The 21,492-nt window shown below is 43.1% G+C and overlaps 1 protein-coding gene across 6 annotated transcripts in view; it reads right to left on the bottom strand.

Moving 5' to 3' along the window:
• Positions 1 to 21,492, bottom strand: part of MYO5C (myosin VC) — a 104,516-nt gene that overhangs the window by 8,853 nt on the left and 74,171 nt on the right. For 4 of the 6 annotated variants that reach the window (XM_032297428.1, XM_032297427.1, XM_032297429.1 and 1 more), the window contains 7 exons: positions 21,006 to 21,174; positions 16,620 to 16,707; positions 14,607 to 14,705; positions 13,164 to 13,318; positions 9,904 to 9,993; positions 7,292 to 7,442; positions 6,342 to 6,624 (listed from right to left, as the gene is read on the bottom strand). In XM_032297428.1, coding sequence (XP_032153319.1) covers positions 6,342 to 6,624; positions 7,292 to 7,442; positions 9,904 to 9,993; positions 13,164 to 13,318; positions 14,607 to 14,705; positions 16,620 to 16,707; positions 21,006 to 21,174 — 1,035 coding nt within the window. The remainder of the gene's footprint in view (positions 1 to 6,341; positions 6,625 to 7,291; positions 7,443 to 9,903; positions 9,994 to 13,163; positions 13,319 to 14,606; positions 14,706 to 16,619; positions 16,708 to 21,005; positions 21,175 to 21,492) is intronic. The other 2 variants (XM_032297430.1, XM_032297431.1) reach the window with 2 other exon arrangements.

Raw genomic sequence — 21,492 nt, 5'->3', positions numbered from 1 at the left:
TTTCTGTTTCTAAGGGTTTTACTGAAAAAGTATGTTATATGGTCATAATGAAATCAAACCCAAATCAAAAACGAAGATAATAAGAGAGTCTCCAAACACTTGGAAGCTAACACACTTATAAATAATCCACGGGTCAAAGAGTAAGCCTCAAGGAAGATTAGAAAATATTTAGGATGGAACAAAAATGGAAAGAAAACATATCAAAATTTGTAGGATGGAGCTAAAGTAGTATTAAGAGAAAAATGTATAGTATTAAATGCTTAGGAAAAAAGGGCTCAAAGAAAATAATCAAAGCTTCTACCTTCAGAAACTAGAAAGAGGAGCAAAATAAAACCAAACTAAGCAGAAGCAATGAAATAACAGACAATATCAGAAATAATTAAATTTAAAACAAAATTCTGGGTGTGGTGGCTGGCACCTGTTATCCCAGCTACTAAGGAGGCTGAGGTGGGAGGATCACTTGAGGCCAGGAATACAAGGCCAGCCTGGGCAATATAGAGACACTGCATCTCAAAAAAATTGTTTTAAAAATTAGCTAGGTATGAGGCTGGGCACAGTGACTGATGCCTATAATCCCAGCACTTTGGGAGGCCAAGATGGGTCAATCACCTGAGGTCAGGAGTTTGAGACCAGCCTGACCAACATGGAGAAACTCTGTCTCTACTAAAAATATAAAATTAGCTGGGCATGGTGGCACATGCCTGTAATTCCAGCTACTTAGGAGGCAGAGGCAGGAGAATCACTTGAACCTGGGAGGCAGAGGTTGCAGTGAGCTGAGACTGCACCATTGCACTCCAGCCTGGCAACAAGAGCAAAACTCTATCTCAAACAAACAAACAAAATTAGCCAGGTATGGTGGCACATGCCTATAGTCTCAGCTACTTTGGAGGCTGAGGCTGGAGGATTATATGAGCCCAGGAGTTTGAGACTAGCCTGAGAAACACAGTGAGACTAGCACCTTAAATTTCATATGGAACCAAAAAAGAGTCCGCATAGCCAAGACAATCCTAAGCAAAAAAATAACAACAACAAAAACAAAGCTGGAGCATCATGCTACATGCCACCAAACTTCAAACTATTCTACAAGGCTACAGGAATCAAAACAGCATGTTACTGGTACCAAAACAGAGATGCAGACCAATGGAACAGAACAGAGGACTCAGAAGTAATGCCACACATCTACAACCATCTGATCTTTGACAGACCTGACAAAAGCAATGGGGAAAGGATTCCCTATTCAATAATGGTGTTGGGAAAACTGGCTAGCCATATTCAGAAAGTTGAAACTGGATCCCTTCCTTACACCTTATACAAAAATTAACTCCCAGTGGATTAAAGATTTAAACATAAGGCCTAAAACCATCAAAACCCTAATAGAAAACCTAGGCAATACCATTCAGGACATAGGCATGGGCAAGGACTTGAAGACTAAAACACCAAAAGCAATGGCAACAAAAGCCAAAATAGACAAATGACATCTAATTAAACTAAAAAACCTCTGCACAACAAAAGAAAGTATCATTAGAGAGAATGGGCAACCAACAGCAGGGGAGAAATGCAATCTATCCATCTGACAAAGGGCAATTATCCAGAATCTACAAAGAACTTAAACAAATTTAGAAGAAAAAAGCAAACGACCCCATCAAAAAGTGGGCAAAAGATATAAACAGACACTTCCCAAAAGAAGACATTTATGCAGCCAACAAACATATGAAAAAAAGCTCATCATCACTGATCATTAGAGAAATGCAAATCAAAACTACATTGAGGTGCCATCTCATGCCAGCTAGAATGGCGATCATTAAAAAATCAGGAGGCAGCTGATGCTGGAGACGATGTGGAGAAATAGAAACACTTTTACTCTGTTGGTGGGAGTGTAAATTAATTAATTCAACCATTATGGAAGACAGAGTGGCGATTACTCAAGGACCTAGAACTAGAAATACCATTTGACCCAGCAATCCCATTAATGGGTATATACCCAAAGGATTATAAATAATTTTATTATAAAGACACACGTACACGTATGTTTACTGCAGCACTGTTCACAATAGCAGAAACTTGGAACCAATCCAAATGCCCATCAATGACAGACTAGATGAAGAAAATGTGGTGGTACATATATACCATGGAATACTATGCAGCCATAAAAAAGGACGAGTTCATGTCCTTTGCAGGTACATGGATAAAATCAGAAACCATCATCCTCAGCAAACAGACACAAGAATAAAAAACCAAACACTCATAAGTGGGTATTAACAGTAAGAACACATGGACACAGGGAGAGGAACATCATGCACCAGGGCCTGTCAGGGGGTGGGGAGCTAGGGGAGGGATAGTAGGGAGTCGGGGGATAGGGGAGATATAGCATTAGGATAAATACCTAATGTAGATGATGGGGTGATGGATGCAGCAAACCACTGTGGCATATGTATACCTATGTAACAAACCTGCACACTCTGCACACGTACCCCAGAACTTAAAGTATGATACCAATAATAATAAAAATCAATGAATCAATGAATTCGAAAAGTGGTTCTTTGAAAAAAATCAATACAATTAATAAACCTCCAGCAAATCTGACCAATAGAAAAACAGAAGACACAAATTACCAGTATCAGGGATGGAAGACAAATATCACTACCAATCCCGCAGAAATTAAAAGGATAAGAAGGAAATACTATAAATAGCTCTATGCACATAAACTCAGCAAATGAGGTGAAATGGACCAATTCCTTGGAAACCACAAACTACCAAAACTCAAGTAAGATGAAATATATAACCTGAAGAGTCCTACAGCCGTTAAAGAAATTGAATTCATAATTCAAACCTTTTCAAGAAAAACATCTGTAGTGGCTGCCTCTGCTGAGGGACTAAAACATGCATTTCTCAGCTGAGCACAGTGGCTCACGCCTATAATCCCAGAACTTTGGGATGCCAAGGCGGGCAGATTGCTTGAGCTCAGGAGTTCAAGACCAGCCTGGGCAACATAGCAAAAACCTATCTCAAGCAAAAACATAAAAAATTAGCCAGGTATGGTGGCACTTGCCTGTGGGCCCAGCTACTTGGGAGACTGAGGTGGAAGGATCACTTAAGCCTGGGAGGCGGAGGCTACACCACTGCACTTACCCACAGAATAAGACCCCATCTCAAACAAACAAACAGACAAACAACAAAAACCATGCATTTCTCACCTTAGCATTCCACTCTCTTTCTAACCAATTTTCCCATCATTCCTGGTGTGCTCCATACAAACGGGGCTGTTCGTATCCTGCCTTCAGTTTTCCATCATTTCACCCTGTAACTCTTGGTCTGTTGAAATCCTACTTGTTCTTCAAGACTCAAGTCCTTGACTTTCATATTCTTCCCAGATTTCCTCAGCCTGCATTATTCTAGTTTGTAAGAGAACTGTCTCCATGAGACACTGGGCAAAGCAGCCACAATGGAAACTGCTGCAAAAACGTTCATGCTGTAATTATGAGATAAAGTTCCATTCCACCTGAGGCATTATTTTTGTAATTCGTGACTAGGAACTAAAAATAATTAGGTACTAGGAAAATCTTTATATCTTCCCAGGAACTGCTCTGCTTCATAATACCCAATGAAACCAAAGAGCTGATCATGTTTTACTTTTTGTCCTGGCAGCCAGGAAGCCCAGAGCCAGTTTTCAAGCTACTCTGCCCACTATTTATAGTTTTCTACTTGTGTTCGTGTTTTTATTATATTATTGCTTGTGTTTTCATTGTAAAGCCACTTCAGATTCTTTGTAGGCCTTGCTATAGCAGGCACTTAACAAATATCCAAATGAATAAATGAAAGCCTCTAAAATGCACATGCTACTCAGAGCACAGCACTGTCAAAGTATTACTTCTCTGATGGCCACTTCCACCTGGTAGAAGGGAAAAAGTACTGGGTACCTCGAGGGGGCAGATGTTTGCCTGTCCTCAAAGAAGTTGTTTTAAGACCTAAAGTCATGAGTCTTCCTCATGATCCTTTTCACTCTTTTCTCTACTCAGTCTTGGGGGACCCACTGATGGGGTGAGAATTGAATTTAGCAAAGGCTCTGATGTATCTTTACTTTAGGGCTGAAACCTCCCACAGAGGGCTATAGGATATCTGATTGGAGCATGAGAAATAAACATAACTCTTTCATTTCTCAACGAAGAGATAAAGATCCACAAAGACTAGTCCTTCTGAATACTCCTTCCTATCTGAAAACCACGTCCTGGTGTCATGGGAATTTGTGGGAATGGTCTGTGGGGACTGACTGCAACTCCAAGTTTCACTAATGCTAAAGAGGGTGTAAAGGATGCCTCGCACATTTATTTTTTGACTTAAGATACTTGTTTTTTTAAAAAATTTAATTTTTGTGGGTACATAGTAGGAATATATATTTAGGGGGTACATGCAATTTTTTTTGTTTTTTTGAGAGGGGGTCTCGCTTTGTCACCCAGGCTGGAGTGCAGAGGTGCCATCTTGGCTCACTGCAACATCCGGCTCCCCAGTTCAAGTGATTCTCTTGCCTCCGTCACCCAAGTAGCTGAGATTACAGGCATGTACCACCAAGTCCGGGTAATTTTTTGGTATTTTTAGTAGAAATAAAGGTTTCACCATGTTGCTCAGGCTGGTCTTGAACTCCTGACCTCAAATGATCCACCTACCTTGGCCTCCCAAAGTCCTGGGATTATAGACATGAACCACGGTGCCCAGCCCATGAAATGTTTTGATACAGGCAAGCACTTCATGGAGAATGGGAAATCTATTTCCTCAAGCATTTATGCTGAGTTACAAACAGTCCAATTACACTCTAAGTTTTTTTTTTTTTTTAAATTATTTATTTATTTGAGACAGAGTCTCACTGTGTCACCCAGGTTGGAGTGCAATAGTGTGATCTCGGCTCACTGCAACCTCTACTTCCTGGGCTCAAGCAGTTCTCCTGCCTCAGCCTCCTGAGTAGCTAGGATTATTGGTGTGCACCACCACGCCTGGCGAATTTTTAAATTTTTAGTAGAGATGGGGTTTCACCATGTTGACCAGGCTGGTCTCGAACTCCTGACCTCAGGCGATCCACCTACCTCAGCCTCCCAAAGTGCTGGGATTATGGGCGTGAGCCACCACGCCTGGCCTCTAAGTTATTTTAAAATATACAATTAAATTATTATTAATTACAGTCACCCTGTTGCACTATCAAATAGTAGGTCTTATTCATTCTTTCCATCTTTTTTTGTACCCATTAACCATTCTCGCCTCTCCAGAGCCCACCCCCCCGACTCCTCCCAGCCTCTGGTAACCATCCTTCTACTCTCCATCTTTATGAATTCAATTGTTTTAATTTCTAGCTCCCACAAATAAGTGAGAACGTCTGATGTTTGTTTTTCTGTGCCTGGCTTATTTCACTTTGCATAATGATAGATACTTTCTTTGTCACCTTCCCTTACATCATTACCATCATCACTACCCCAGGTTCTCGTAACAGATACAGGTATCAAATTCTTGCACACATTATAAGAAACTTAAATATCCCATTTTATGTGTTTTCCAATCACTTGATCAGTGTTAATTCAAATAGAAGCTCAGGGTCCATGGTCTCTCAATTAAGAGATAACAGACACACCTCAGAACTAGATTCCCAAGTGTTCAGGATGAACTCCAAATGCCTTAGCCTGGCATTCCAGACCCTCCCAGTCTGGATCCACCTACCTCTCTACCTTGGTCCTGCTGCTCCCCACACCAGCCTCCGCTTACTCCACATGCAGCCTGAGCAGGGGTCCTCGCTCATTCTCCCCAATGCCTCTGACCATGTCTCTTGCTTGGAACGTCTTCTCCGTTTCCTGTATCACTCCAGGCACAACTCTCTGGCTTCCCCAACTTTTCTGTCTGCAGTATCTCTCCGCTCTGATGCACTTCCTGCACCACTTGTTTGTAATTTAATCACAGTCGCCTTTAATTATTATTTAGCTGTTCTGAGCGCCTTAAGGGCAGGGATCATATCGATTTTTCCTTGTTCTGTGTTCTCTGCCTGGCAGTGCTATTGAGAGAGGGCGGTCACTACTGGTTGAGTGCATGATCATCCTAGAGGGCCAGAATTTAAGATACACATTTACTGGTTCTCAGTTAAGGTGACTAGGCCAGCGCATCAAGTTGGCACGGTGTGGCGCGAGGGGAGTAGGCCCTGGGCGCCAGCATCCCAGGACGCTCAGGCTGACTCGAATATCCCCTCAGCAGTAGGTCCTAAACAGGGGTCTGACGCCACAACAGGGAAGGTCAGGCGTGCCTGGCCTCGGATTTTAAGAGCATCCTTTCTGCTGGACGCTGCGTGGGCGGCGGTTTACGAGTTTTACCTGATCTGCATCCCTTTTCTGCAGGAGCACATGTCCTTGCGCAGGAAGAGGTTGTTCAGCGTGACCGCCCCGATCAAGAAGAAGATCTGCTTCACCGCCTGCCTCACGAGCTCTGGGTCCAGGCCGTTCTGGCACATGGTGCTGTAGAAGTAGCTCAGCTGCTGCAGGACGGAGGTCATAGTGTAGGCGTCCGTGTCGTCTATGCTGGAGGAGCGCTTCCGGAAGCCCGTGGGCTTCAGGCCGGAAATGCCCTGCAGGCTCTCATACTCCAGCATCCCCGGCACTGCGGAGAGACAGGGAGGCTGTGCTGACACGCCAGGAGACGCGCGCGGAACGTTCCTGACGCTCTTCTGTCTGTTTCAGGAGATGGAACATTTTTCTACAAGAGTCAGGGGATGTAGTTGTGATAGAGAAAGCAAAAGAATCGAGGGTTTGGGACACCAGGGTGTGTCGGGGGGTGTTGGAGGGGTAGGGATGCGCAGCTGTTTCCAGCGGGGCTGCAGCTCTAGGTTTGAAGCAGCGTTTTTTTCAGTTTCACAGGAAACAGAACCGGTTAGCATGACAACTCATGGCCTGGGCATTAAAGCCTAAAGTATTTAAATTTCAGGAAATTAAGGAAAGTATACGATAATTCAGATGGGGCTTTAGGATTTCAAAAATACTTGGCTAAGCTAAGAAGTATAAGTACTACATAATAGTTGTGGTAGAAGTTCCCCCAAGTTTTTTCCTTTAGGATAAATCATCCTTCTGGAAAGAAAACTACCAGCAGTGTACTATTATTTATGGAATCATTTTAAGCAAGCAAAGAATTAAAAGGTAAATATTTACATGATTATATTTCCTTGGCTTTTTAAACAATGTTACACATAAGCACACATTACACATAGCAAGCTTATGTTTTAAAAAGTCTTAATGTTACTATATTTTTTGGTAATCAATTCTCTTCTTACCTATTATTGGTTGGATATTGTTTTCCATTATGATAATAAATTGATGATATATTCGTATAGCCACATCGCTGAGAATCTGTCTGTATTCTGAAAGGTCAAAACTGTTCAAGCAATTCTTATTCTGTTGTGGACTATTATGCTTCATGAATTCCTAAAAGTAATATTAAACATGAAATATAAGAATACAAACATGTAAGAAATTAATATAATGATCAGCTTCTACTGTAACTCTTTTATCTTAAAACTTAACGTCTGATTTATATCAAATGAGTTCGTGATGCTTGGGGTAGCATGTACCTTCTATAAGAAAAAATTGCACTGATTTCCTATAAAATCCCAGTCTGTCATAGTGTCACTGTCCCACACACTTCCCTACAAACATTGTCCCTGGAAGCTATAGATTAAGTGGAAAAACTCATAGAATGCCCATGGAAGCGCATAGGAAAACACAACAATACAAAACTGCAGAACATCCAAGGAAACAAACTGTTATTAAAAGGAAGATAAAATAAATGAGATTCATAACCTTATAATTACAGGGTACAGACAAAGTTGAAATATTTTAAAGTCTGTGTTAAGGACTGAATGTTTGTGTCCTCCTAAAAATCGTATGTTGAAGCCCTAACCCCCTAGCATGGCTGTATTTGGAAATGGGGCCTTTAGGGAGGTAATGAAAGTTAAATGAGGTCATAACGATAAATCTGTGATCTAATAATAATATTGATGTCCTTATAAGAAGAGACACCAGCCACCAGCTGGGTGTGGTGGCTCACGCCTGTAATCCCAGCATTTTGGGAGGCTGACGTGGGCAGATCATGAGGTCAAGAGATCAAGACCATCTTGGCCAACATGGTGAAACCCTGTCTCTACTAAAAATACAAAAATTAGCTGGGCATGGTGGCACACGCTTGTAGTCCCAGCTACTCGGGAGGTGAGGCAGGAGAATCACTTGAACCTGGGAGGTGGAGGTTGCAGTGAGCCAAGATTGCGCCACTGCACTCCAGCCTAGGTGACAGAGCAAGACTCTGTCTCAAAAAAAAAAAAAAAAAAAAAAAAAGATACCAGATAGAGCTTGCCCTCCTTCTCTCTCTCCCTCTCCCTAACCCAGGCACCCAGGAAAGTTCCTGTGAGGACACAGGGATGGAGAAGGTGGTTGTCAGCAAGCTAGGAAGAAAGCCCCCACCAGGAAGTGACCATGCTGGCACTCTGATATCAGATGTTTAGCCTCCAGAACTGTGAGGAAATGAATCTCTTGTTTAAGTCACTCAGCCTGCGGTATTTTGTTATAGTAGCCTGAGTGAACTAATGCAATATGTTTAACATGTTCAAAGAGACTAAAGAAAAACAAAACATTAAGAATAGGACATTATAAGGCTGGGCGTGGTGGCTCACGCCTGTAATCCCAGCACTTTGGGAGGCTGAGGCAGGCTGATCACTTGAGATCAGGAGTTCGAGACCAGCCTGGCCAACATGGTGAAACCCTGTCTTTAATTAGCCAGGTGTGGTGGTGCATGCCTGTAGCCCCAGCACCTCAGGAGGCTGAGGCAGAATTGCTTGAACCTGGGAGGTGAAGGTTCCAGTGAGCTGAGACCGTGCCAGTGCACTCCAGCCTGGGCGACAGCTTTTGGATAGGTCAAAACATAATTAATTGTGAACTCTAATTGTAAACTACAAAAGTTTAGAAGAGAGTATCTTCACAATCTCAGGGCAGGGAAGAATTTCTTAACAAGACACACATCATAAATGAACAGGATTGACAGATTTAAGCATATCAAAATTCAAAACTGTCTGACAAGGGACTTCATAAAGAAAATTGGAAGCTAAACTACAGTCTATGCATATTATGTAAAGACTCCTTACAAATCAGTAACAACAAAAAACAACCCTAAGAAAAAGAAAGAAAGGATGTGACTAAGCAATTCAAAAGGTAACTCAAATGACTGATAAACATATAAAATCATGCTTGACTTTTCTAGAGACCAGATAAATGTAATTTAAGTCAATAAGATATAATTTTATACCCATGACACTGGTAAATAATAAAAATGTTGGTCAATACCAAGTGCTGGTAAAGGTATAAGATAATGGAAATATCAAACACTCCCAGTGGGACTATGAAATGGTACAGCTGTTTTGGAGAGCACTGAAAACTAAAGCCACTTTGCTACTTTAGTTCAATGAAATTTTTCTCTAAGAGTGTTTGAAGGTAGAGACCTCTTTTATGACATCAGCCTCCTGGAAGTAGAGTCAGAATGGCAAAGGAAACAAATTTATAGATTATGGAGGAACAGTCAGAGTCCTGTAGAGAGAACAATGGTGAAGAAACAGGCGTTTGAAACCAGAGGCTGTATTTTAGAGTCATAATGCTAAAAGTCTTACAACCAGAAGGAAACTTAAAATTCATCTTATCCACCTATTGATTTAAAAGTAATGGAAACCTAGAAGGCCTAGTACTGAGCCCAAAATCTAAGCTGCTTCCAGAAGTCTCTTTCCTGTGGTGTACACCCAAGAATCCAACTGATTATGTGCTGTTGGCTTCCCGGGTGAAGATAACAGAGGCTCAGGAGGTGTAGGGACAGTCAGCACAAAACAAGCAGGCAGGCGCCCCCTACCTCTTCTCCGCTGTACTGCTTCAGGCAATTGAGGAAATGACAAGTGTTGGAAAGCCAAAAAGACAGCATCTCAAAGTCTTCTAAATGTTCCTTAGAAAAATAAGAAAAGACAAAATTGGACGTGATGATAACTTGTGCCTCTGAGCATCTTACCTGTTTGATTATTTGTAGCTTTTGACCAAAATTAATTTTTCTTTTATTCACTAAAGCCTTTGTCCAATTCATACTCTAATGATGACAGCTTATATTTATTTGGCAGGACACAGTTTGTAACGTTTCTGTACATTTTGTGTCACCCATTACGAAGTGTGAAGCGGGCCCTGAACGAATGCATGAGAAGTGTAAGTTTCACTTCTTTCTCCCCAGAGTTCACAGTCTCACTGGGAAGATAGATAGAGCTCAGAACGTGGTCAAGTGCCCACACGATGGCTGTAGACTGTGCCACCAAAGCTCAGAGGACAGAGAGAGGATGGGGAGGTGGGGCAGCCGAGAAAACTTCAGAGAGGCAGGAGGTCTAGCTCTTGAGGGAAACGGGGGGAGAGACAAGAGCTCAGGACTAGGACTGTCGCGGAGAAGGCCTCCACTTACAGGGGAGGAAGAAGGGGAACAACCAGAGAAGGCAGAGGTATACGGTGATCAGACGGGGAAGAGGAAAACAGGGAAAATCCTGGGATTTAAAAGACAAGGGAGCAATCTTTCAAGGAGATGGTGCTAATGCTTTGGCCTGTTTAAAGAGAATAAAAAGTAAAGAAACACGGCTGGTTTTAGCAAGAGGAATTACTGGCGATCTCTCTAGAGTGATGGGTTCAAAGGCAGATTACAAGGAGTGACAAAGAGAACTAGTGGAGACCACTAGTTTCAGCACTTTGGCAGTCTGGGGTGGAGGGAAGGGAACAGTGGCTGAAGAGGGTATGTGGGCACATTGCTGTAACTGCTGTGTGCTGGAGGTGGGAGGGGCAGGTCCTGGGCACAGGCAAAGGCAGAGGGAGGGGGCCACGGAGAAGTTGAGACTGATGGTGCTGGTAAGAAAGGGGTTTTATAGTCCTTAGGCCATCCATCTCTTGGTTTATGAATATTTAGCTGAACACCCCAGAGCAGCAAGGGGAGACAAATACTATGTGTCCTGGGCTGGAACACAATGCCAGCTTATCTTAAGAAGACCCAATGTATGCAAACATGGACAGGGAAAACATCAATTTGGAGCCCTTCCAAAAACACTGGTGGCTCCTGTGAAAACAGTAACTATGAAGTATCCAGCACCAAACAAATGTGAATTTTCTATTCCTAACTCCAGATAAATAATGAATTCTTGATATTTCTGGAAGAGGAGAATTACTGTACTCTGACCTCTCATAAATCTAGTTTTTATGTTTCTTTCTTCCTAGAGTTTATTTATTTATTTATTTTTGAGACAAGGTCTGGCCCTATGGCAAAGGCTGGAGTGCAGTGGTGTGATCTTGGCTTACTGCAACCTCTGCCTTCCGGGCTCAAGTGATCTTCCCACCTTAGCTTCCTGAGTAGCTGGGACTGCAGATGCACACCACCACACCTGGACAATTTTTGTATTTCTTGTAGTGATGAAGTTTCACCATGTTGCCCTGGCTGGTGGTCTTTAACTCCTGAGCTCAAGTGATCTGTCTGCCTCAGCCTCCCCAAGGACTGGGATTACAGGTGTGAGCCACCACATCTGGTTTTCCCTAGAGTATTTAAAATAGAATTTAATTCCTCATTACTCTTTAGAATATATATTTTACTAAAAATAAGGAAGGCTCTCCCCTAACTAAAAATTCAAATATATCCTAATATTGAACATCACTTCTCTTTTGGAGGTGCATGAAAAACACTGGATCTGTGTTTTATTGCCCCCTTCCAAAATGGATCAGTACATTATAATTCCCAGAAACGGGTACTTTATTTTTTCTTTTTTGAGATGGAGTCTAGCTCTTTCACCCAGGCTGAAGTGCAGTGGTACAATCTCAGCTCACTGCAACCTCCACCTCCAGACATGGGTACTTTTAAACATAACTGTAAACTGGTCATTTCCTAGAAAGAGAAAGGTTTTTGTACTAACACCACTGTGGCTAATGGAATTTCCACACTCAGGATAGCACCAGGTCCAGCTCTGCACTGAGTCAACACCCTACCCACATACTCTGGCGGCTCACCTTCCCAAGATTCCAGAATGAGCCAAGCATTAGCAGAGAGCTCTGTTTACAAAGCAACTATCCCTGTAAGCAAGGATCCAGGTCTGTTTAAAAAATCTTCAAGGCTTAGATACAGTTATTTACTCATTGATAACTTTTGGAGTTTCCAGGAAAAACAATCAGTATGCTAAGAATGATTTTAGGATCATACTACAGTTGGAAAGGAAATTAGCAATAAACTTTGTTACTGTTAAGTTAGCCTTCACAAAGTCCCACTCTTTGTCATCGTCATTTTTGATTGTTGTCCACTTGTCACACCATAAGAGGTGACTCCTCATAAAGAGCTCAGTTGGTGACTTCTGACGTGTGTACCATACACACATGGTCTGTGTTCTCTCTTGCCCAGTGGTAAACTGCTGGCTGCCTGCTTGTCCAATCATTCCAGTAAGGACACTGACTTAGGGAATGGCCAACAGCAAGTTGGAAGGAACCTGGGTCCCTGCATGATCACGTAGAACAGAGCCACCTTCCAACCTAGATGGCTCATTATGAACTGCTATGAGCAAAAATAAATCCACCGTTTTTTTTAAGACACTGTATGTTTGGCAAAGCGAGGTGGTAGATGTCTTATAGCCACAACAGCTTAGCTTTACTAAGTAACTAACCTAACTAAAGCAGAATTCATCTTCATTTGTGGACTGGGAATAAAAATACATAATGTGCTTTTACAAAGAATTATATAATTGCCAAGGGAAGAGATGACTACTTTTTCACTCCTTTCTATTTCTCATGATTTACCCTTGTTACATAGATAAAACATATACCCCGCACAGCTGATAACTTCACACCCTAAGGGGACAGCAGGGTGGAGGCAGTGGCTAACAGGTTGCAGTCTCGCTGGTAAGGCTTTGAGCGTTATGGAAGATGCTCACCCGTTTATCTTTCCCTAACAGTGTGGCTCCCTTCACTAGTCGGGCCTCAAACTTGTTTGAGGAATCATGTGGCTCACCACACACTGGAGGCTCAGGATGGGCAAACACTGGGCATCTGGTCATTCCCATAGGTGTTCCTAAAGTAGATGTGATACCAAGGGCCGATGTCAAAGGCATTCCCTACCTTAACCACCTGCTTGATGCCATTAATGGTGCTGTTCATGAGGGACTTCAGCATGTTGGCATCATTTAGAGAGTCTGCGTAGCGTACACACATGAACAGGATGTGAGCCGGGAGCCCGGGGATCATGTTCACCACCACACCACGGGGCTTCAAGTCTGGAGCAAAGAGAGTCAATGAAGATTACAGCTGACAGGTTAGCTCTTCTCCTAAGGAACCTCTGACTAGGGGCAGGAGCTTGTTTGCTTTTCTGTACTTGATGCACTGCCTGAATGCAAATGGATTTCTTTCCTCTTTGAGGAATTTCATCTGGCTTTCTTGGCACAAAATACACAGGTGACACTTGTTCCTCTTCTTGTTTACAAAGAACTTCCTTTTTCTTAAAAGGTTGAATAACAGACAGAATCTTTATTTTTCCCTGGTGTGGAAACCCTGGATTTCAGACCCCATTGTAAGAAAGGAACTCCAGTTCCATGCACCCCTACTCCAAGCTCTTTGATGGGGATGGAGTACAGTGTCCACAATCACATGAAGCTGCCTTGAATAGGGAAAGCAGGCACATGTCAGTGCTGCAGAGGATGTCTAGCTGGCCTTGGGGAAAAGAGAATGGCAGAGATGCAGAGTGGGGATGAAGGGGAAAGAGAAATCTTATAGAAAAATTAAGATAAGCAAACAAGGATGTCCCCCGGCTGCATGAAAACAGAGGAACAAAGAAGAGGCTCCCACTGCATTACACCAGTGAGAGGGAGGGAAAGAAAAGGGTAGGGGTGCTCACATGAGCTGAGGGGATCATTTGAAGAAGAAGAAAGAAGGCTACACGTTGGCTTTCTGTTTTGAGATCTTGGGACCAGCTGAGAGGGAGGCAGATTTTCTCCCTATTCTAGAAAACCATGTGGAAGGTCACAGTGAAAACAGTGCAGTAAGACAGGTTCTATGGCCACCAACTCTTAAGTATGCACATGGGACATTCCTGTAACTGATGCATGGCTGGGAGGCCCCATCACACTGCCCGCAGAGAAATTTCTCAGAAGTCAAACGGAGCACAGAGCCACAGTTACTTCCATGATGGCTCCTGTGCTGAAACACAAGAATGAGGTGAGGGCTATTTTCTACTCTGGTCCTACAATTAGACTTTGGAAAAGGTCAGTGCAATGCTTCTCAACTGAGGACAGTTTTGGCCCCCACAGGACACTGGGCAATACCTGGAGACATCTTTATTGTCATGACTCAGGGTTGCTGCTGGCTTCTAGTGAGAAGTCAAGGATGCTGCTCCATCCTTTGTTACTCCCCACTCACAGCCAACAGTGCTGAGGTTGAGAAACTCTGGGGAAGAAGCAGTGGAAGAAGAAAGCAGAGAAAGGACCACCCCTGCCCAGGACTTTGGCACTGACTGATGTGCAAGTTCTCAAAGAGAAAGCAAAAATCCAGAGTTCCAGGTTTCACTACCAAGAATGAGGTTTTGAATGAGCTTGGCCTCGTCTTCTCTCTTGTATTGCAGCATTCCAAGGTACTCCTTGGGTTCTGAGGATGAGTGCACATCATTGGCTGTGGACAGAGGTAAACAATCAGCAGCAGAGGTAAACAAAAGCAGCTTTCAAGGTTCATAATGCGACTACTCTTCTACCCCATTCTGGCTGGTTTGCACATAAATGTCTGTGGCTTTCAGATACATTTAAACTGTACTGTACTGTATCCTGAAGAATTTCTCCAAGCAGCGATTCCTCTTTGTGAGTACATCAGTGAGTACAGCTGCTGCTGAAAAGGCCCAGTTATCCTTTGAAAAGCAGTATGAGTGCCTAATATGTATCCAGCACACAGTAACAGGAAAGAAATCCAAGATGTTGCCTTGTCTTCAAGACGCTGATGCTACTGTGAAAGAAGACTCGTGAAACATTTGGTGTGGAAAGTACCCATGTGCATGACCCTGACTGAGAGGGCTGTATTAGTTTCCTATGGCTGCTGTAAAAAGTTACCACAAACACTGGCTTAAAACAACACTGATGTTTAATCGTACAGCTCTGGAGGTCAGACATCTGAAAGCTAAGCCAAGGTGGTGAATGGTGTTTCATTCATTCATCCCAACAGTGGGGATGCAGTAGGGGCTGGGAAGCACAGAACTGGGCCCTGCTCTCATGGGGTGGACTGGACTGCCATTTGTCATTTATTACTGAAGGAGAAAGATCCTCAGTTTGCTTGTGGACATTTCAAATTTGAGGTGAGAGGTGGATAAGTAAGAATAAAGTAGCTCTTCAAAGAGATGAATATAGAAAAAGGAACAGACAAGATATGGCCTTGGCAATAAGGCTGGGAGGAAGAAGAAAAAGTAATAAAGAATGCAAGAGTGAAAAATGTGAGCAGGAGCAGAACACTGGCAAAGTTCAGTGACAGAATCAGAAGAAGGGAAGAAAGGCTGAGGGTCCCTTTCACAGAGGCTCATGAGGATGCTGCATGTGTGCTGTGCAGTCCACATTCAGGATGTCTGCTTATTAGTTCTCTAATTTTCTTTTCTTTCTTTTTTTTTGAGACGGAGTCTCACCTTGTCACCTAGGCTGGAGTGCAATGGCGTGATCTCGGCTCACTGCAACCTCCACCTCCCAGGTTCAAGTGATTCTCCTGCCTCAGCCTCCTGAATAGCTAGGATTACAGGTGTCCACCACCATACCTGGATAATTTTTTGTATCTTTAGTATAGATGGGGTTTCATCATGTTGGCCAAGCTGGTCTCAAACTCCTAACCTCGTGATCCGCCTGCCTCGGCTTCCCAAAGTGCTTGGATTACAGGCATGAGCCACCACACCCAGCCAAGTTCTCTACTTTTCTTTTTTTTTGGAAAAAAAAAAAAGCCAAAAACAACAAAAAACCCTCCACCTCCTGGGTTCAAGTGATTCTCCTACCTCACCCTCCCAAGTAGCTGGGATTACAGGCATGTGCCACTATGCCCAGCTAATTTTGTATTTTTAGCAGAGATGGGGTTTCTCCATGTTGATCAGGCTCCTCTCAAACCCCCGACCTCAGGTGATCCACCCACCTCGGCCTCCCAAAGTGGTGGGATTATAGTCATTAGCCATCGCACCAGGCCAGTTCTCTACTTTTCTAATGGAAATTTGGATATTACTGATCCTACATATGTAACAGGGAGAGAAGGTGAATTTCAAAGCATTTAATTGAAAACTTTTTCACAATTTCACTTTTTATAAAAGGGAGTTAACAGGAAGAGGTTAATGTATTAATTAGAGGATGTCCCTTGCAAGCACATGAGTGTATCTGGTATCATCTGAGGGGAGAGAACTATCTTCTTGTCCCAAAGGATCTTTTTGTTAGCCCAGCACTAGGCCCCAAACCTCACCACTTGAGAATCACTCCTTTGGGTTTCATAAACTTTGGACCAGATAGAAACTAAACACTTGAGTGCATGTTAGCCTTAGCTCAAAAGAATAAGAAAACAAGTATTATTTTTTACCTTTTCCAACTGTCTTACTTAGCTTCTTAACTTGATCTTGTAGCTTTTTAATCACTCTGTCTTTCATGTCTAATTCTTCTTCAAGGTCCTGCAGCAATAAAAAAGAAACCAGGATTTAGCTTAGAAGCATTTTTAATCTATTTTTTTTTTTGTAACAGCTTTATTGAGCTACAATTCACATATCATATGATAGGTGTATACTCAAAGGTTTTTCAGTGTAGTCAGAGTTGTGCTACAATCACCATTATTTAATTCCAGAATATTTTGTTACTCCAAAAAGAAAACTAACCTTTAGTGTCACTCTCTAGTTCCTCATTCCCTTCGAGCACCTCACAATCACTCATCTACTTTCTGTCTCTGTGGATTTGCCTATTCTGGACATTTCATACAAATAAAATCATAGAATAGGTGGTCTTTTGTGTCTGACTTCTTTCACTTTGCGAAAGGTTTTCAAAGTTCATCCATGCCGTAGCATGTATCAGTATTTCATATATTCTTATTGCTGAATAATATCCTATTGTATGGATTGACTACATTTATCTTGCTCTTATTACAAAGGAATGCCCATCATAGAGAATTTTAAAATACGTGTGTGGGAAAATGGGCTTTCTAAATGTCAGAGGCTGGAGCCACAGAAATGTTCAGAGATTTGGGCATGATTTTGCCTTTCCTTCCTGATAAGGAGGTGGCCTTGTCCATGCTGAATTTGGCTCAAGAACCAGGAGAATCCTCTGATACCTAGAAATATTTCCTATAAGGGACATAGAAGTGTTTAGGTTCTTCCAGATCTGAGCATTTGACACAGAAAGAAGCTAGGCTTCTCTGACCCAGCAAGATCCACCATGCATGGCCACTGCAGCTGTGTGCCCTCTAGGGACTCTCATGGCCAAGGGACATTGTGCAGTTTCTACTCTGTGTGGCCACCTCTCTCCCTGCCACCATTCTGTGTCCCTGGCTACACATGTTAGGAACTCTGTTGACCTTAGAATTGGAGGAGTCAGTTCAGCTTCTTTACTCCAATTCAAGTCCATCTTATATCTAATAAAATGGGTCACCTATCAACCCATAACCTAGAAAAAAACCACTGTTCACATTTTGATTTCATTCTTTTTTTCCCAATATAGTAAATGTACATTTTATAAAACTGGGATCATACATGCAAAATTTTAAATCCTACATTTTCTCTAGTTATACTGCAGATGCTTTTGATAATGACCTGGCAAGCACTCATTTCTTTTTTTTTTTTTTGAGACGGAGTTTCGCTCTTGTTACCCAGGCTGGAGTGCAATGGCGTGATCTTGGCTCACCGCAACCTCCGCCTCCTGGGTTCAGGCAATTCTCCTGCCTCAGCCTCCTGAGTAGCTGGGATTACAGGCACGTGCCACCATGTCCAGCTAATTTTTTGTATTTTTTTTTAGTAGAGACGGGGTTTCACCATGTTGACCAGGATGGTCTCGATCTCTTGACCTCGTGATCCACCCGCCTCGGCCTCCCAAAGTGCCGGGATTACAGGCTTGAGCCACCGCGCCCGGCCCCAGCACTCATTTCTTACACTGTATGTATGGGTAACTGTAGTCTATCCATACAATAGGATGTTATTCAGCCATAAGAATATATAAAATACTGATACATGCTACAGCATGGATGAACTTTGAAAACCTTATGCTAAGTGAAAGAAATGAGTGGTTGCCATGTCATTGATAATATACCCAAACCATCATTTTAACAGCCAAATCGTATTAGAGCATACAGCAGTTTAACCTTTACTCTATTGGTAGATCTCCGTTTCCTTTGCGTTGCTTTTTTTTTCCCCTCTATGATTAATAACACTATAATGATCACCCTGAACAAAAATCTTGGTCCACATGTCCAAGTATTTACTTAAGATAGAACCTTACAAGTTATGTTACTGAGTCAAACAGAATGTACTTTCCAAAGGTTCATGATTCATGCCTTCAAATAAGACCTCAAGAAAGTTTACACCAATTTATGTTTCCAACAACTATGTATGATAGTGCCCATTTCAAGATGTTCTCTCCAACAGAACATCTCCTCTATTAATTGTTATTATTATTGGTAGTAGTATTTTTAGAGACAGGGTTTTGCTGTGCCACCAGGCTGGAGTGCAGCAGTGTGATCATAGTTCATTGCAGCCTCAATCTCCTGGGCTCAAGCAGTCCTCTTGCCTCAGCCTCCTGAGTAGCTAGAACTATAGGCATGCACCACCACACTTGGCTAATTAAAAACTAAAGTTTTCCTTGTAGAAATGGGGTCTTGCTACATTGCCGTGGCTGGTTGAACTCCTGGCCTCGAGTCATGCTTCTGCCATGACATTTTCAAGTGCTGGGATTACGGTTGTGAGCCACTGTGCCAGGCCCAGGTCTCTTAATTTGACAGGTAAAAATAATACCTAGTTTTAATTTTGAATGTCTTTGATAAACAGTAAAATGATTACTAAAAGCTTTTTTAAATCTCTTAATAACAATCTTCTTTTCAGTGACAAAAGAGTCTGGAAAAAAAAAGAACTTTCTTTAATTCAAAGCATCACATAGTGGCTTGAATAGTGTCACCTTGAAATTCATGCTCAACCCAAACTCCAGAATGTGATTTTATATGGAAACAGGGTCTTTGCAGTTCTGGTAAGCTAAGGGTCAATATGAGAGGTGGCTACTGCAGTTTAGGGTGGGCTGTAAATCTAATGCAGGTGTCCTTATAATAGACAGAAAAGAACACAGAGACAGAGAGAAGGCCAGGTGCAGAGAGGCACAGGCTGGAGTCACACTGACCCAAACCAAGGAATGCCTGGAGCCTTCTAGAACCTGCGAGAGGCAAGGAAGGGTTTTCCTTAGAGACTTCGGAGGAGTGTGCCCTGCTGACACCTTGACTTTAGCCTTCTGACCTCTATAATTGAGAGAACACATTTCTGTTGTTTTAAGGCACCTGGTTTGTGGTCATTTATTAAGGCAGCCCTGGCAAACTAATATAGATCAGGTCTCATCTGTGGGTAGACTCCACGGCTAATGTATAGAGATGATACTCTGGTTGCATGTCCCTCTGCTTATCTGTAACTGTGAGACTACTCCAGGTTCAGTAAGAGCTATTGAAATGAGCATGTTAGGGCTGTCGGCTCCCCAGCTCAGCGCACCTGTGGGGAGCAGAGCCAGACACTCTGGGGAGCTCCAGAGGAGGATGCAGACCAGGACCAGGCTGTGCTCTGGGGAACCAGGAACAAACTCATAAATCCATCACGATGCACAGGACACTCAGTGTAAAAGATTGTGTGGGAGAACATGCGCAGCACACACATGACCCACCCACATAGCTTCTCCCTGACTGCTGACTCCACCGAGACCCCAGGGGCCCACACAAGGAAGGCAAGGCAGCCTCGCACACACAGACAGCAGGCGGTTGCTTCTCTGGTGTAATGTGAGGATTCCAGTCTCTGAGAAAGTCGTATCCACCTCAAAACAGGCAGCCGTTATGTATATGCTACTGATTGGAATTTGCTACTTCCTATTAAATGTTAAACTCCCGGAATTTCTCTTTTTGGATGTAACCACTCTTCAAAGTTAAATCCTGACACCCAAAATGTGCTTTTCCTCTATCATGGTTTTCCTGTGAGATCGGAAATAGGGCCCTGTCACCGGGCAGAAGGGCAGGTGGGCATGTCCACACTGACCACTGGACTCGTCAACCCTCCGGGGTCACCCTCGTGGAAGCTCTTAGGTCTTGAAGGGGCCTTAGAGGGCCCCAGCTCCCAGGAAAGTGGCCTGTCACCTCAGCACTCCCCAGTCTTCTGGGTGTCATACAACATCACAATTTCAAAATAATTGCTGGGAACTGAAGTAGGGTTGCCCAATTTCATTTTTGTAATGGCATTTAAAACTTGGAAAAGACTTTAAACACTTTTGAAAAGTTTTTTAAGACTTCCATCAACATCGTGATCATTTCATAGAAGATCATTTTGACTCTAAACATTGCAGGAAGGCCATACCCCCAGAAGAAAGCATGGGCATTTCTATGGGGTGAGTTTTGCTGGGTAAAGTGCTCAGGCGTAGGCCTTGTTAGCCTCAGTGTGATCCACGGTGACTCCACCCTGGACAGTGCTGTCCACTGATAATGCTGGGAACCTCAGCCTGTACCTCACTGTCTCTCCTCCTTCACCCTCCCCAGGCTGGCCAGGGAGTCCCTGAGGTCCATAAGTCCCCAAGGCCTTCCCAAAGCCAACCCCAGAAACCACCTGTCTTTTAGGAGAAGAAAACAGCCTGCTCTGATGGAAGGACTTTTGGTCGATAGCTGTTAATCGTACATTTTAGGTGGCACGTCCCCACTTTAGCAACATCAAAACACGGCAGTTATCACCAAGTTAGAAGACTTCTTTCTCACCCTGTTTTCCAAAGTGAGCCGAGATGCTTCCTGCTGGAAGTTACTCTTGACTTCACTTTCAGTTTCAAATTGTTTCTTCAAGTGCTCGCTGGCCTCCTGCATTTCTTGAATCTTATCGATCAGCTTCTCCTTCTCTTTGGTATGTATTTCATTTTGGGCTTCTATGGCCCTGGGAAAGGGAGGGAGGAATGGCTGGTATCAGTATGACCATCAAGGAGACGTCACTCACTGTCATAGCAAGTGCTGATATTTCCAAAGATGGAAGAACACCTTGGACAATGTATGTGTAAAGCAAATAGTATTCGAATAGGGGTGTCCTTCAGGGGAAGGAAAAGAGACCAGGACTGGCTGGGATATAAAACTGTCCATGGACTGCTCTAGTCTCCTTCACCCAATAAAAGAGTCCATTCACCACCCAACCCCAGCCCCCCTCACTTACTGTTGTGAGTGAGTGTTGTGTCCCACCCATGGGATAGCCACACCGACA

The sequence above is a fragment of the Sapajus apella genome, unplaced genomic scaffold (genome assembly GCF_009761245.1).
Source record: "Sapajus apella isolate SASKATOON/1434 unplaced genomic scaffold, GSC_monkey_1.0 scaffold37, whole genome shotgun sequence".
In the NCBI taxonomy this organism is placed as follows: domain Eukaryota; kingdom Metazoa; phylum Chordata; class Mammalia; order Primates; family Cebidae; genus Sapajus; species Sapajus apella.
The sequence above is the reverse complement of the archived record's forward strand: the minus strand, read 5'-3'. Positions and strand labels throughout refer to the sequence as shown.